The sequence below is a fragment of the Acomys minous genome, assembly GCF_964271855.1.
Source record: "Acomys minous genome assembly, chromosome: 6".
Taxonomy (NCBI): domain Eukaryota; kingdom Metazoa; phylum Chordata; class Mammalia; order Rodentia; family Muridae; genus Acomys; species Acomys minous.
This window is the reverse complement of record NC_140487.1, coordinates 113,743,674-113,759,443: the sequence shown is the minus strand read 5'-3', so window position 1 is coordinate 113,759,443 and position 15,770 is coordinate 113,743,674. Positions and strand designations below refer to the sequence as shown.

General features: G+C 44.9%; 1 protein-coding gene across 26 annotated transcripts in view; it reads right to left on the bottom strand.

Moving 5' to 3' along the window:
• EIF4G3 (eukaryotic translation initiation factor 4 gamma 3) overlaps nucleotides 1–15,770 on the bottom strand; it is a 226,087-nt gene that overhangs the window by 106,515 nt on the left and 103,802 nt on the right. For 17 of the 26 annotated variants that reach the window (XM_084788155.1, XM_084788154.1, XM_084788157.1 and 14 more), the window contains 4 exons: nucleotides 12,579–12,758; nucleotides 11,966–12,080; nucleotides 3,803–3,900; nucleotides 1,274–1,396 (listed from right to left, as the gene is read on the bottom strand). In XM_084788155.1, coding sequence (XP_084644281.1) covers nucleotides 1,274–1,396; nucleotides 3,803–3,900; nucleotides 11,966–12,080; nucleotides 12,579–12,758 — 516 coding nt within the window. Of the gene's footprint in view, nucleotides 1–1,273; nucleotides 1,397–3,802; nucleotides 3,901–11,965; nucleotides 12,081–12,578; nucleotides 12,759–13,560; nucleotides 13,582–15,770 lie in introns of all 26 variants that reach the window. The other 9 variants (XM_084788156.1, XM_084788140.1, XM_084788160.1 and 6 more) reach the window with 1 other exon arrangement.

The following is a 15,770-nucleotide window of genomic DNA, read 5'->3' as shown; positions in this document are numbered from 1 at the left end:
GTTCCTACAGAGGACCAAGTAAGGTTCCAAGCAGCTCACAACAGCCTACAGTAACTCCAGCTCCAGGAGATATGCCTCTTGGCCTTTAAGGACACCCATACACATGGCAAACAGTCATGCAAACACACATACATACATGACTAAAAATAAATGCTTAAAAAAAATTTTAAGCTAAACAAAATAACAAGAAAAAAGCCAACCAGACACACCTCACAGAGAATATAAATGCAAAAATAAATTTTCAAGATGAGAAGTTAAAGACAATCAGCAGATGCTGTCAACTACATCCTATTTTAGCTGTTATTTGAAAACAGAATAAAATATGAATGTCCAGATCAACATCTGCAAACTGCGCTCTAGCACTATACAAGGCTGTCTGATGTGACCTACGGAGGTCATGTTGATGAGAATCTCTGCACACTGCAAGGTGAACTCTAGAGAAGAAACCACATCCAAACCACTTGGAATGGTTTGGATGGCAATGAAAAAAATGTTCTGTAACAATCTTGAAACTCTGCTCTAGGTGGCCACATGTTCTTCTCTGTACCGGGGACTGACACAGAGGATCATTTCCAGGTGAAATACGCCACAGGAGAAGAAGCAAGCTACCCCTCTTAACAGCTGCTTCTGTAGCACTCTAGGTGACTGATTAAATTGGAAAAGTTACCCAGTAAAAAGTTTCAAATTTGAAAAACCAATTTTTTATCACAAGTCACAGTTTGCTAAAAACTAGCTCCTCCTGGGATGTTGATTTCTTCCAAGACCACCATCACATTCCTCGCCAGTCCTGACAACTCTCAGGCATAACAAGGGATGACACACTCCACACAGAAAGCACATCTGCCTAGGGCTTGAAAGGTGAGAAATGCCTGTGAGCCATCCAAATGCACTCTAACAGAAGCAACCATGTGAAGCCTCAGCCTGCTGAAACACTTAACTTCTCAACATCCGCATCACCCTGTCCCACAGCATTTACTCCTAAGGTTCCATTGTGAACTCATAAAATGTTCATTTAATTAGGTGGCTTCCACAGGAACGCAGATCCTTTGGGAAGAGGGGCAGCAACTGTGCTCTGAATGGTTAGCCAACACACAGAAACATCAATACCTTAAAGCAACTTGTAAAGAGAAGCATGTCTGTCTACACCTCATTCAGATGTCAAATATGAGACAACTGACGGAAGTGCAAAGTACAGAAAGTGGCTACAGGAAAAGAGCCAGAAGAGGTTAGTGAGTAAGTGCCCAGCATCCACCGTCACGCTCACTCTACTTACCTGAGGAGGGGTGGGCGTGGATGTGGGTCTTCCTATAGGTGGAGTGGGATTTCTGCTGCCGCCTCCAGACATAATCTCCTCCGTTATGTCTTTACCTCCCTGATTTGGATCTCGAATTCTTATCTACAAAATTAAGTAAGTGGTAAGTGTAAATGTGGGTGTCTGTGTGCCAGGTTTAGATGATGAACTAAAGGTATACACAAAGATAACTATTAAATTTGTTAACCTCCATTCCAAAATCTATAGGCAACAAGCTGTGACAGGAACTAACTATAGCAGCAAAGAAAGTAGAACTGAGCTGACTGAATTTCTAGGCCAAAAAGTGAAACATCAATGCTGTGTAAGACTGCCAGACAGTCTTTTTACCTACAACTCTTAAAAGCAATGACAGCCAGGGATAGTCTAAGAATAACGTAGCACATGAGCAAATCAAAATGCTCTAAACGGTACTCTGAAGTTAACTAACAAAATTAAGGTGTACATTTGTTATGATCTAGTAGTAGGACAACACCTAAACACAACTCTATATACTTTTATAAAGATTTGGGCTGCAGTGTTCTCTGCACAATGTGCATATCTATAAGGATTCAGGCTGCAGCGTGCTCTGTAAACATCTCTAAGGATGGTGGCTGCAGTGTGCTCTGCACCATGTGCATGCCTGTAAGGATGGGGCTGCAGTGTGCTCTGCACCATGTGCATGCCTGTAAGGATGGGGCTGCAGTGTGCTCTGCACCATGTGCATGCCTGTAAGGATGGGGCTGCAGTGTGCTCTGCACCATGTGCATGCCTGTAAGGATGGGGCTGCAGTGTGCTCTGCACCATGTGCATGCCTGTAAGGATGGGGCTGTAGTGTGTTCTGTATGCTCTGTGGACATCTGTCAGGATGCGGCTGCAATGTGTGCTGCACATGTGCATATCTGTCAGGATGCAGCTGCAGTGTGCATTGCACCATGTGCTTGTCTGTCAGGATGCAGCTGCAGTGTATGCTGCACCATGTGCTTGTCTGTCAGGATGCAGCTGCAGTGTGTGCTGCACCATGTGATCGTCTGTCAGGATGCAGGCTGTGCTATTGCTTTTTCCGAGTGAAGGCACGGACATATCATACGAGCGAACTGACAACAGAACAGTTCAGTATTATCCTACACCTTTACATTGAAATTATCAAAGAACCACTAGGAAGGATGAGGCAGATCTGAATGTGTTGACACAGGACCGCCAAGCTTACTGCTAAGTTAGAAAGTGAACACTGCACGTGCTTCCTGTTTGAGCATCCAATGGCTCTTCAAGCTTACAGTGTCAAAAAGGATGGTGCTACAATGAGGATGAAATACCTGGATCCAGGGACTCAGAGTTGGGACACTGGTGAGTTAAGAAGGGTCCCTTCTGATGTTTATTACCTGCACAGCTTAATACATTAAACTTATACTGGTTTCTTGAGAACTTCAGAGAATTCACTATCAAAAAACATCAGGATATACAGAAGGCTACAGGGAAGTAGCTGTTCATTGTCAACCCTTCTGTTTGTTTTTAACACTGTCTTTCTATATAGCCCAGGCTGGCCTTGAACTCAGTAAATAGCACAGGCTGCTCTCTGAGTTAATCCTCCTGTCTCAGCCTCCCAAAGCTCAGATAACAAGTGTGTGCTGCCATGGTCAGCCAGCTTGCTCTTTTCTTATTAATGACATCCATCATCACACCCTTCTGTTTCTGTTAGCACCATTTCTTTCTGCATTGCAGAAGCCATTCAGTCAACTTTACCATCCTGAGTTAACAGGTCAAAGTTCCAACTTCTTGCCTACAGGTGTCATGCTAAATTAGAGTGTTCTGTTTACTATGGCATGTTCCTAAATAATCTGTTTCAAGGCAAAGACCAAATCAGAATGCCTGACTTTTAGATCAGAGCGCCTCGAGAGCCCTGGACAACTGCACTCCCAGCTCCAGCACCTGCCCGTCAGCATCACAACCTGTGTTTTGCTGGGGAAGAGACTGGAAGCCCTCTTCTACAACAACTTTACAGTTCCATTTTACGTCACTAGGCTCCTAGGCTCCAGGGTGTGTCTTAGTAGGCAAAGACAATGTCTTTATAATGTTCTGCATACAACTCAAATATATTTATTAAATTCTGCTGTGTGTTCCTTCCTCTCTTCCCAGGTCTTTCCCGCTTGTGACTTTTTGAGACTGTGGCACCGTTGACTTTGGTGCTGCTATTTCCTTGTCAGTTGGTACCTGCTGCTCAGCACTGCAGTAAAGAGGACTCAGGATCTGAGAAAAGAGCTGGAGCTCCTCCCACAGAATAAGCCAACCTTGCTGCTCACCCAGCTGGGAGGAGGCAACGCCAAGGGACTGAGTAGGCAGAGTCTAGTCAAGCGCCTGTGTAAACACTCTAGGCTGAGGTGAAAGGTGGCGATACAAGGGAGAGGAAGAAATGGCACAGTCACTTTGTAAACTGAGGTTAATAATGATTGGTTATGCTTATTTGAGAAATGATTATATGCTTCGATTTATGACAAATCAATGAAGATCTCTTACAGTTTTTTTCTCTCTCTTGGCTGGAGGGGGCTGTTGCTGCGTAGGCACTATGATAGGTGCTGACTGATACACTGGCTGACTTGGGTAAAAAGGCGTTCCTAAGGAATCAGAACAAAATGAGAAGCATTCAGTTATTTCGTCAAATACGACAGGCCTGCCAACGGGGTGCTGTCCCTCAGCGGCTCTCGGAGAAACGAAAGCAAACCACTAAGGACTCCTTCTTTCGGGAACAGGTCTCAGCTCTGTGGCCCAGGCTGACCTGCACTCAGATCCCCTGCCTCTGCCTCCCGACGGACGGGATACAGGCATGAACTACCGCAAACCTGAACAGCGTCCTTAATGATCTCTTCCCATGAGCTCTCCTCCAGCTACCAAAGTGGTCAAGAAATAATCCCTAAAACATGTAACATGGCCAAATTCCATAAAAAATTAATACAAAAATATCTCAGTGCCCTGCAGAGTGACACCGGGATTATCTTTCTCAAACCTGGGTTAGTTACATAATTGCTTTCAAAAAGAATCTTATTCTGGGGCCCACAGCCTACAACAGTGGTTCTCAAACAAAGGCTAAAGTGATTGTCTTTCTGGGCCTTTGGTTGGGGGCAGAGGTGATCTGAATTCTTCAGTATGACGAGCCACTGGTAAGGCTCCTCACAAACCATTAAGTGAAGAGCTTTAACAAAAGACAGAAAGAAGACAAAGTCCCGAGAAGAACCAAGCTCCAAGCTAGCTTCCACTTTCTGCACACTCCAAGGCTGCACACATCTCCCTTCTACCCGCCCCTTGTCCATCACCATGGCATCAACCAAAGTGAGAAGACGGACTTTGTTCACACTTTGACTCTACTGCCCGATGGCCAAAACTATCTTCTCCCCAGACTTAAACACGCAGAGTCCATTACTATCCAAAACGCAGGCTACTGTTCTAATTACTAGCAAACTGTAGTACAGAGAGTAAAGGATGGACATGTGGCGCAGAACTAGAAAGCAAAACCAAAAGACTTATTGAAGGGCTGGAGGATGGTATGGAAGAAAATATATTTAGGGAAAAAATTTTCTTTGTTTTTTTTTTGTTTTTGTTTTTATTTTTACTTTTGTTTACATGAGGAAAAGAACAGAGGAACTACTGAGCAAACATGGGACATGGAAGGAACGGCCTGGCCCAGAAGACTTCATTTGGAGCTGTGTGAGATGATTAGTCCTTCTGCAGTGCAGAGACATGCATGAACTAGTTCCCCTGTTTATGTCTGACTGCTCTCATCCCAGGTGTCCTGGAGGGGAGGCGGACACAGATCTATGTGGTCACTGCAGCCCTCGACCTTCTGTCCCTCCCATCTCCACATGTGCAGTGCTGCACTTAGAAGCCTGCTCAGGACACCTGCTTTAAAGTGTTCACAGTGGACCCCAGGGCTTTGTGCACATAGAGCAGGCACCCCCAGCTTCTACACCTGTCTGTTTTGAAATTAGCAAAGGTTTTGGGTTTTTTAAACAGGAACTCTCTGTGTGGCTCCGGTTGTCCTTGAACTCACAGAGATCTGCCTGCCCCTGCCTCCCGAGTGCTGGAGTAAAGGTGCGCAGCATAACATAGGAAAGGTTTCTGGAATGACTAACTCCAGAACCATGGAAGTAGACAAGTCAGAAAACAAGGACAAAGAAGCCCAAGACCACACTCTTGTTACGGGTCACAGAGGGAAGAAATATCTGCAGGGGAAGGAGAAGCAAAGGCAACAGTTGGAGATACTAAAATATGAGGCAGGACTGAGGGGCGGCCGAGAGGTTTTGCATGCTGTAATCCCAGCACTGAGAAGCAGAGGCTGCAAGATCCGGAGTTCAAGCCCAGCCTGGTCTACAGAGTAAAACCTTATCTCAAAAACTGAGACAGGCAAAGAGACCCAAGAGAACACGCAGCTCGGCAAGCATGAAGGGAAGGCTGAGCAGAAAGCATCTGGATCAAAGCTGCCTGGGTAGAAGCTCAACAGCGAGAGGAAGAAACAAGATTGTGAGGATAACTCTTTTTTCTTAAAAAGTTTACGGAGCCAGTAAGGACAGTGTCCAAGTTCAATCTCAGTACTTGGGAAGCAGAAACAGGTGGTTCAAGTGAGCCTGGTCTATACAGATAGTTCCAGGCCAGCCAAGGCCACACAGTATTGTGAGAAATTTGGTTTCTATTAAAAAACACAAACAAAAACAAAAACACACCACCAATCGAGTTGTAAGAATATATTTTTGTTTAAATCCCAGTTGTGGGATATGGAGTGCCTCAGATTGTCTTGTGCACTAGAAGGAGTGTGATTTTCCCAGCTGCAGTGTGTGACCTTTGGAATTCTGGAAACTTTTCAGGGGGGTGGGGGGAATCAACACCGTGAGTGGAGCAGGTCCCCAAATGGAAGCTGCTCCCTGGGTGTTAGTGTTGCTGTTAATGCTAATGTGCCTGGCTGCAGCTTGTGGCCTTTATCAAGCAATCACCAACAGAGAGATAAGAAGAAAACACTGAGGCCGGGCATGGTGGCGCACGCCTTTAATCCCAGCACTTGGGAGGCAGAGGTGGGCGGATCGCTGTAAGTTCGAGGCCAGCCTGGTCTACAAAGTGAGTCCAGGACAGCCAAGGCTACACAGAGAAACCCTGTCTCAAAAAACAAAAACAAAAACAAAAGAAGAAGAAGAAAACACTGAATATCCCAACAAAGGAATCCACTGCCCCGGCCAGTAGGAAGTCTAAAGAGGTCTGGGTCCCCTTTCCCCTCTTAACTCCTTTCTTGTCTACCTAGTGCTGGGGGGTTGGAAGGGGTTAGGGTGCAGAAGGGTGATAAACATAGGAACCAAATAAAGTAGCCAAAAATGTAAGCCTACAGGCTGGGCACAGAGGTGCACACCTATAATCCCAGCCCTTGGAGGCAGAGGCAGGCAAATCTCTGAGTTTAAGGCCAGCTTGGTCTACAAAGTAAGTCCAGGACAGCCAAGAGAAATCCTCTCCCAAAAAAGCCCCCCCCACACACACAAAAAGCCTCCAACACTAAAGCCTCTGTCTTTAAAGCCTTTTAAGTGTAAAGTTTACTGAAAAAGGAGGAGGAGAGCAGCATGTCATAATTGTACAAGATGCTAGAAGCCCCGCCCCCCCCTTATAGTTGAGTACTGTGGGTGTCCATGTTGTGCCCCCTCCCTGGTGACTTTCCAAAGCAAAAGTCTCAAAGTAATGCTGTAGAGAGAGCAGTGCTAGAGCACGGTCTGCGGGTGGTGGGTGGCCTGGCGCCCGGTGCACAGGCATGAACGTCTACGGAGGGGGAAAGGAACCTAAGTCCACACTATCGTCACAGTGCAATCGTCTCCAAGTGTAGCTTCCCCGCAGAGGCTCGGGGCCAGGCTCGTTGGCTATCTGGCATCTGGTGAGGCAGTATGGAGAAGAGCGACACAGAGGGCAAGACTACAACTTGAGAAAGTTCACTGGGAAGGACACGCATCAGCTCTCCCTTACAGCCAGCACATCAGCTCCAGCACAAGACAGACCCTCATACTGTTTTACACGCTGCTGGACAGCAACACAGGCTGCTCACCTGGCCAGACATTTCAAGCTAAGTGGAATAAGATATAAAAGGTGACCTGAGTGAACAGAACTGGTGAGAAGGCTGCTCTGTCACACAACTGGACACAAACCACCAATCTCAGAGAGGGTAGGCAGCACAGTTAGTAAACATGTGGGCCCCAGCAGAGCAGAAAACAGACTGCAGCAAAGGGTAGTTTTCTTTTGATAAACCAACCCAAATTCTTAATTCTGAGACAGCGGAGAATACTTAGGAACATCTACCTATCAAAAATGATAACATTTAGCCAGGTGCAAAGGTGCAAGCCTGTAATCCTAGCATTTGGGAGGCAGAGGCAGGCAGATCTCTGTGAGTTCAAGGCCAGCCTGTTCTACAAATCGAGTCCAGGACAGCCACACACAGAAATCCTGTCTCAAAGAAGATCCCCTCACCCCCCTCCAAAAAAACAAAAACAAAAACAAAAACAAAAAAAACAAACTTGTATCACTTAAGTTACTTAAGTCTCAGGACCGCACAGGTCCTTGTGTGGGAAGGAACTAGGGCTGCTCAAAAGAGGGTTCAGCCAACCACAGCCTAAGGGCAAAATTTACCATTTTATAAAGTGGTGTTTACTAGAGGACACCTCCACCTCTGCACAGCTACTCTCTGCAGCATGGGAGACAAGAAGACCAGCAACAAGCACAGCCTCTAAAGCTCACCCCTTGCTCCTGCAGGGACAAACTGCCAAAGCCACTGTATCCCAGCAGTATGACCTGACCCAGACTGCATGAAGTGGAGTAGAGGTGAGGTGAGGAAATGAACACGCCAAGAACTGAAAAGTACACATTCACAGTCTTCATTTTCTGGGACTGGCTGGCCTGGGCCACACAACAACCTTGCGTCTGCCCCTGGAATGCTGGGATTACAGACTTTGTACTGTACCCAAAGCTACTCATTTACCCTTGGATGTTTCTCAGCTTGACATCTTTAGAAACGACCGTTGCTATTTTTAAATTACTTCAGCCCTGCTCTTGTTGAAATAGCCTTCCAATACAAAAATAATACAGACAACAAATAGCTTGGGGTGTTTTGGATTTTTTTTTAAGGCTTTACTGGCAAAATTAAAAATGTAATAATCTTGTTTGGTTCAGGGTTTGATTTATTTTAGGTTCTGGTCATGTACTTCCTAGTATATGGAAATGGTTGGGCACTACTGATGTAGGTAGGCAGTGTGTACAGTTTGATTTTATGGTAAGTCCTAAGCATAAGACTCAAACAAGTGTACATGAGATGCTGAAAGGAAGAGACACCTTTGCCATCTACATCCTACCTAATACCTAACACCATGTCTTACACAGCACAGTTCTGGGGGGAAAAATTGCACTGGCCATAGAAATGAAGATAATGTATTAATTAAATATCCAGTTTGTCACAACTGAATAAAAAGATAATTTTACCTCAGTTATATCACTATACATAAATGTCACGAAACGCAGGATTGTTTTGCTGGGGGGAAAAAAGCTGGTCTCTTAAGAGACCAGTTCCCCACTCACAGCACAGCTTAAACGTGCTTACGGGGCTCCTAGCAGCTCAATGAGGCAGTGTTCTCCAGAGACTCAAGAAAAGACCGCACAGATGCAGGAGCTGAAGCTTACCAACAAAGAGGACGTGTGAGACACTGGACTGAAGTAGCACTAGCAAGGCCAGCCAAATGGCAAATTCTCTTTTCTTCTTCTTCATCAATATTACCACCACTAAACATACCAAGAATCTAAATTTTCTGTCAATATGGGACAGCCTATGAGTGTTCTGGCCTCTACTTTCCTCAAAAGTGCAAAATCACTTCAAGAATTATACTTTCCCAGAGGCTGAGGAAGGAGAATCATAAACCAGGAGACCAACTCACTAAGGCACTGGCTGAAAAGACAGTGTTTAAAAAGCGTGAGAACTTACCCAGGGGGAGAACTGCACCTAGGTCTCCTCCTGAGAGACAGGACTTACGAACAAAAACACAGATCTAAGGCACTAGCTAGGCCCACATCCACTCTGACTTAGAATGGGTCTGGTGAGAGAAAAAGCAGTGCCAAGGTCACAGAAAGAGGCTCCAAGAAGAGGGAGGGGGAAGAATGCCACAGCCTCATCATGAGACTGGTCAAGTGGCTACAACTAACGGAACTTTGGGCCAGACAGAACCATGAATTATGAAAAAAGCACATTAACTGGTTAACACTTTTTTTTTTTACAACTAGAAGGATCTATCCAGATGATTAAAGGATGTGAGGATAACTGCAATTCATCCCAAGAATGGACTATACAGTTTTTAAAAGAAACAAATAAGTGATTTTTTTAAGGTGGGGAAGGAGGGAAGGGGAGGGTGCTTGCCAACATGCCTGATAACCAGATCCCCAGAATCTATAAAGTGAAAGAAAGGAACCACTTCTGTAAGTTGACCTATGACCTCCACATGTGCCATGGTACACATGCCCCCCACACACACTGAGGGTGGGGGTGAGGGAGTGGCGGCACAAGGCAGGGTACACATACACATAAGTAATAAAATGGAAATGTGCCTGCAAACACATTATGAAATGAGAAAGATGTGAATCTTCTAATTTTATAGTACTAGAAACAGTTAAGTGTCCACTGGAGATAAATGAAAAAGAAAGAACCACATTGTTCCGTGTTATTTCTGAGCTACTATAGCTTTCTGCATTCTGTTCTTTAATTTCCATCAGTGTCTTGGTTATCTGCAAAGTGACATGAGATCACTTTTGACGTAGGAAACTGTCTTAGTATAGATGACAATAGGACAAGCCTATTAATTTATCTGTGGGAAAGGGATCCCTCAAAGGGAACAGGCATCAGTCACACTTGCAGTGAAACTGTATGTCAGCACAGTGCTGCTTTATACTGATAAATAAAAATGGTACACTTGGAAGAGAAAGAAAAGTCAATGTCTCCTGTTTTTTGTTTTGAGTTTTTGAGACAGGGGCTCTCTGTGTAATCCTGGCTATCCTGGAACTCACTCGGTAGCCCAGACTGGCCACAAACTTAAAGATTTTCTTGCTTCTGCCTCCTAAGTGGTGGGACTAAAGGCAACTGTCCAGCTAAAACAATCAATGTTTAACATGACAGATTCAAAGCTACCCAGTTCCATGGGGCTGGAGAGATGGCTCAGGGGTTAAGAGCACTGACTGCTCTTCAAGGTCCTTAATTCAATTCCCAGCAATCACTGATGATGGTTCACAGCCCTCTATGTGATCTGATGCCCTCTTCTGGCTACAGGTGTACATGCAGAAAGAACACTGTATAGATAATAATGAATAAATAAATCTTTTTTTTTTTTTTTAAAGAAAGCTACATGGTTCCTACATATGATACAAAAAAACAGCCAACTGGCTCAAACATGTAGGAAGAATTTAGTATGACAATTCAGAGTCAAAGATCACTCTAGTAACCTGTGAGGAAACTGGGATTCAGTGAGAAATCACTGAAAACAGATCTGCCAATCATGGCATTTAAAGGAATAATGATTTTAGCATGTTTACTCTGAAAATCTAAGCTTTCCTACTTAGAAAATTTTGGATAACAATATTGATTATAAGAATGCAAGCTAAAAAGATCTATATATCGGAGGGAGTCGTTGAGATTTTGATATTTATAGATTAGAAGATGAGTCCTTTTGAAACAGCATCATAAGGTGGTGCTGATTCATGGAATGGTCAAGCTTTAGCCTCTAAGAATGTTGCCATCACAAGAGACTCAGAGTTACCCCAGTCCAAGTAAAGAGTGCTCAGACAGCACTCTAAAGGACCACCACCAACTGAATCTCAAAGCCTCATTTCCTGGTATCCACTGATTTTTCCTCCCCAGTTCCAGTTTCTGTGAGATGAAACAAGTGTCACATGCACTAAGTGTGTTCAGCAAGCACTCTGCATTACTTCTGAGTTCCCTATAAACCTACATGGCAAGGATTAGCATTGCAGCTGCACTGAGAACACCTTTAAAGCTGAGGCAGGAGGATTCTGATGCAAGGACAGGCTGGGCTACCCAGTGAGAACCTGTCTCCCCATCTGCTTTCCCTCCAGGAGCATCTTTCAAAGCATTGTTACCTGAGCTGGTCATCAGAACACCCCTAGCTCTGCCTGAAAGCTGCAGGTAGGAACCACAGTGGCCCCTGTCTGCTCCCCGGCGTCTGCCACTCACTGTGCTAGGGCCGTGGGCTACAGCAGTGAACAGAACAAACTGAGATCTCTGCTTCATAACTATCACATGAAAGGGGGGTAGAGTGGGCTGAGAATAAAAGCTCTGAGGGAAGGGAAAAAAATACCAAGAACAGGAGGTAAATTTATACTACCAACAAAACATAAAACTACACGGCAGTTAGTTACTTGGTGGGAGGAGGTAGAAACCTACCACATGGATTCAACAGGGTGAGCATCCTCTGCAGGTGGCACTGACTACACAGCTTTCTATGATTATTCCCCCATAAGCCACTCTCTATAAAAGCTTTCAAGACAAAGCAGTTTGTAAGACTTTATTTAAAAACCCGTCAAGCCTCTAAGTGGTAACACCTAATGGGACCCAGTAAAGAATAAGATGAGCATGACAAATGAGCGGAAACGGCTTAGCATTTTTTTACTCACCATAAGCATTTGCAAAGTCTCCAGGTCCTGGTCCAGGATAGAAAGGTCCCGGCCCCGGAGGCTGAACCGGATACTGCTGCGGGGGCCCCACGTATGGAGGGCCGCTGTGGCGGTACTAGAAGAGAACACACATGTGGAGGACACAGCACCACGTGAGGAGAACTTCCGGAGGACGTGGAGCTGTGGCTGTTAACCACACGCCAAATGCCTGCTTGCCCACAAGCCAGTGACAATGAAGGGAAAGGGCTTTCCTGGCTGCAGCTGTGCTCCAGTGCACAGCAGGCCAGGCTCACTACAGTGGGATTTCAGGCTGGCAGATTTCAAAGACACGAATGATGCTGCAGGAAAGGTGATAACTGAATCCATTTTAAAGCAGCCAGTTGCAAGGAAGAAAGATGAGGTTAGGAGATAATTTTCTCCATCAACTTGTGAAATTGTAACAGATGTTTAAAAATCTTTGTATAGTTTTATGAAAGTTGACAAAAAAATGGCTAGACTTATAATCAACTTAAAAAAACAAAACAAAACAAACTCACACATAGCTAAAATCCAGGCTATGGATCACTGCCCCGCCTCCACCTCCAGCCCCCTCGACCGCCAGCTCTCCCTTTACCTGTGGTATACAGTACTGAGGCCCCTGGGGCACTGGGTACGGCATGGGCAGGTGGTTAACCATCATGATGTGCTGATTGGCCTGATACACGGCAGTGGGAGTCTGTGCACCAGGACGGATGGAAGGACTGCTGTTTGGGATGGCAGCTCTGGGAGGCTGGATTTGAGGCCTCTGGAAAAACTGAGATAGGGAGAAAATTTTTTCGTTTTTTCAGAGGATTATATATAGGTCTAGTATCTCGAGGTTTTTTTTCCTTCCCCCACTACTAAACAAAACTACTTGGAGAAATAATAACTAAGTTCACAGAATATATTCCACACTGAGTCAGGTTCTGATCAACATATCCCACATTAACACCAGGGCAGCCCCAGTGCTTAAGCCTCAGCTATTTAGAAGTATAAGCCATGCACCATAACTATTCATTGTAATATCTGTAACAAATACAACAAAAGAAGTAACTGGTATTTCTCTAAATGTTCTATTTTATAAAAATCAGTGACTTCTGAATAAAGAGAGAGTAGCTAAAAATCAAATCATTAAAAATTAGAAGGGGTCAACCTGAAACAATACTACCAGCCATTGGTAAGGTGCTGAGGAGAACAAGAATCTACGAGAACATAAGCATTTTCATTCAAGCCCATTAACCAAATTAAAACCATCTCTGTAAGGCTGTCCCATACAGAAAGAAGCCTGTCAAAATGGTGACACAACCACACTCTAAACTGAACCAAATTTTGCTTTCTACAATACTCTGCAATAAAAGCGGGAAGGCTAAATAAGCTCTGGAATAGTCTGAGCTGAGCCAGGCTCCGCTCCCTGCCAGGCGGCAGCTGTTCCTGTAGCTAGGCACGGTTTTCAGTGCGCTCGCTATGGCCCTAGAGCCAGACTCCAGCACGCCTATGTCTAGTCATTAGCAATCGCATTGTAAAATAACAAGAAGACAGGGTAATAAAGAGGCCATGCAGAACTGGAAGTTTGTTACCTGGATGGGTCTGAATCCTCCCTTCAATTATGAAGCAAGAAGCAGCAGGGAACAGAAAGAAAGCCAATGGAGAAGCTTACAGATCAGTAGGAAGGGTAGGACGTAGCATGCAGCGTGACAAAAACATCTTTCTGTTCAGTAAGTCAGGAGAAGAGTGAAGACTAGAAAACTGGAATGACCATTCTCTACTTAAGACTCAAGCACACATGGAATCAAAGTTCTAAGTATTTAGTTTTAAATTTTTATTTAAAAAAAAAAAGACAGCGACAAAAATACTATCAGTTTCTGGTTCTCTAACACCTTATAAAAAAACTACTAGGTAGTCAAAGTACAGGTGGGGTTACCGACTCTTAATTCTGGCTCTTAAATGCCCAACTGCGTGATTCTGAATTATTTTTTAACAGTCTAATTCCTATCTTAGGGCATTAAAAAACAAACAATCACAAACAAAAACAAAAACAAAACAAAGCCCTCTCATACAGCTCTAAATCAGAGAGCTCTAATACCAAGCTGAATAAAGCTGGTCTGGCTCTGAAAGCTCCTGAATTGCCTCCGGCTTCCGGACATGAGTGCCGCATTTGACCTCTGACCCTCTGAGGGCTTATCCCATCCTTTTGTTAACAGGCATTCCAGGTGTCCACAGAACCAATCATCTTGTGCTAAAGTGGGAAAACTGTAATGTGGGGCCCAATTCTCACTCCCATTCAACCTTTGTACAAGGGAAAGCCCTACAGAGATTAGACCACAGTAGCTAGAAAGCTGAGGCAGGAGAATGCTCTGTGTGGGGAGTCAATGGGGGAAGTCAAAAGGAGGAGGTGATGGAGATGAAAGAAAGCACAGGAGGCAAAGTTGGTGAGATCTTAGGAACTGGGGGGAGATGAGTGACACGGGTCTAACAAAGTCCCCTGGTTGTCTATCCCCACTGACAGCCAGGGGACAGGGAGAACTTGTGGGGGCTGCAAACAGGAGGGCTAAAATAGTGACCCTACCTGCAGCCAGCAGACACATTCACACTTTTATAACTGTGCTGTGAACACATTTTTAGAATAAACATGAGCATTTCTATTCCTCTGTCCAAGTATCAGGAGTATAGCAAGCTGTAAGGAGCGGGCTATCCAGCTGCTCAACTACTGAACACAGCAGGCTACGGAAAGAAGGAAGGGATCCGCGCTGTGACAGCCCTTTCCATCAAGTCTAGAGGCAGTCAGACAGGAGGAGCCAGCAAGCCACAAACCCGCAGCTCACCAACTGGCATTACACACTCACACCTCCCCTAAAGATTCATGTGCTGGGTGGCAAAGGAGAAGACAAGACTCTACTCTACTCACGAAGAAATCTATAGGCAGCAGACCTGGCAAGTTCCCCTGCATCCTACAGCGAGGCTTCTTGGCAGTATTTCAACTGTTCTGACGGCATTCTTAACCAGCCTGCCCAATAAAATAACTTATTCCTTCAGTCATGTTGAACCCAAGTGTTTCAAATAAAACTCTCGATGTAAGCACAGTCAAGCCACCACAGAATGTGTAGCTATGCTGAGAAGAGGCATTGTGTTGTTGTTGTTGTTGTTGTTGTTGTTGTTGTTGTTGTTTCAACTCTGAAACTGGGTAAAAACACATTAAGTAACAGCAGGTGGCCAACAGGTGAGCTCTCTCTAGCATTAAGGGACTACCAGAGTTGGCCCAAGCTTGGCCCAACTAACTCACTCTCACAGCTGGTCTCTAAGACATGCACTACTGCTGACACCACAGATCCAAAGAGAGAAGCAGAGCATTTGACTAGAGGGCTGGGGGTTCCTCATGTGTAGTTTAAACAGTCAGGCTCTAGGTCTGGACTGTTGGCTATTGCGTATAGTACCTCTCATGAGATAGAAAGTAACCAACCACCAGAAATCTAGTCATTTCAAAGGCAGAAGAGACTTGGTGGGACCTTTACCCAGTACACTAATATAGAGCACATCTTGGTTTTTGGTTTCTGTTTTTCAAGACAGAGTTTTTCTCTGTATAGCCCTGGCTGTCCTGGACTTACTTTGTAGACCAGGCTGGCTTTGAACTCACAGAGATCTGCCTGCCTCTGCCTCTTGAGTGCTGGGATTAAAGGTGTGTACCACCACACCCAGCTCTGTAAAGCACATCTTTAATCATAACTGACAACTGTAAGACAAAGGAGGCACTCATTACTTCACAAAATCACTGTCTCTTATTCCAGAAAAT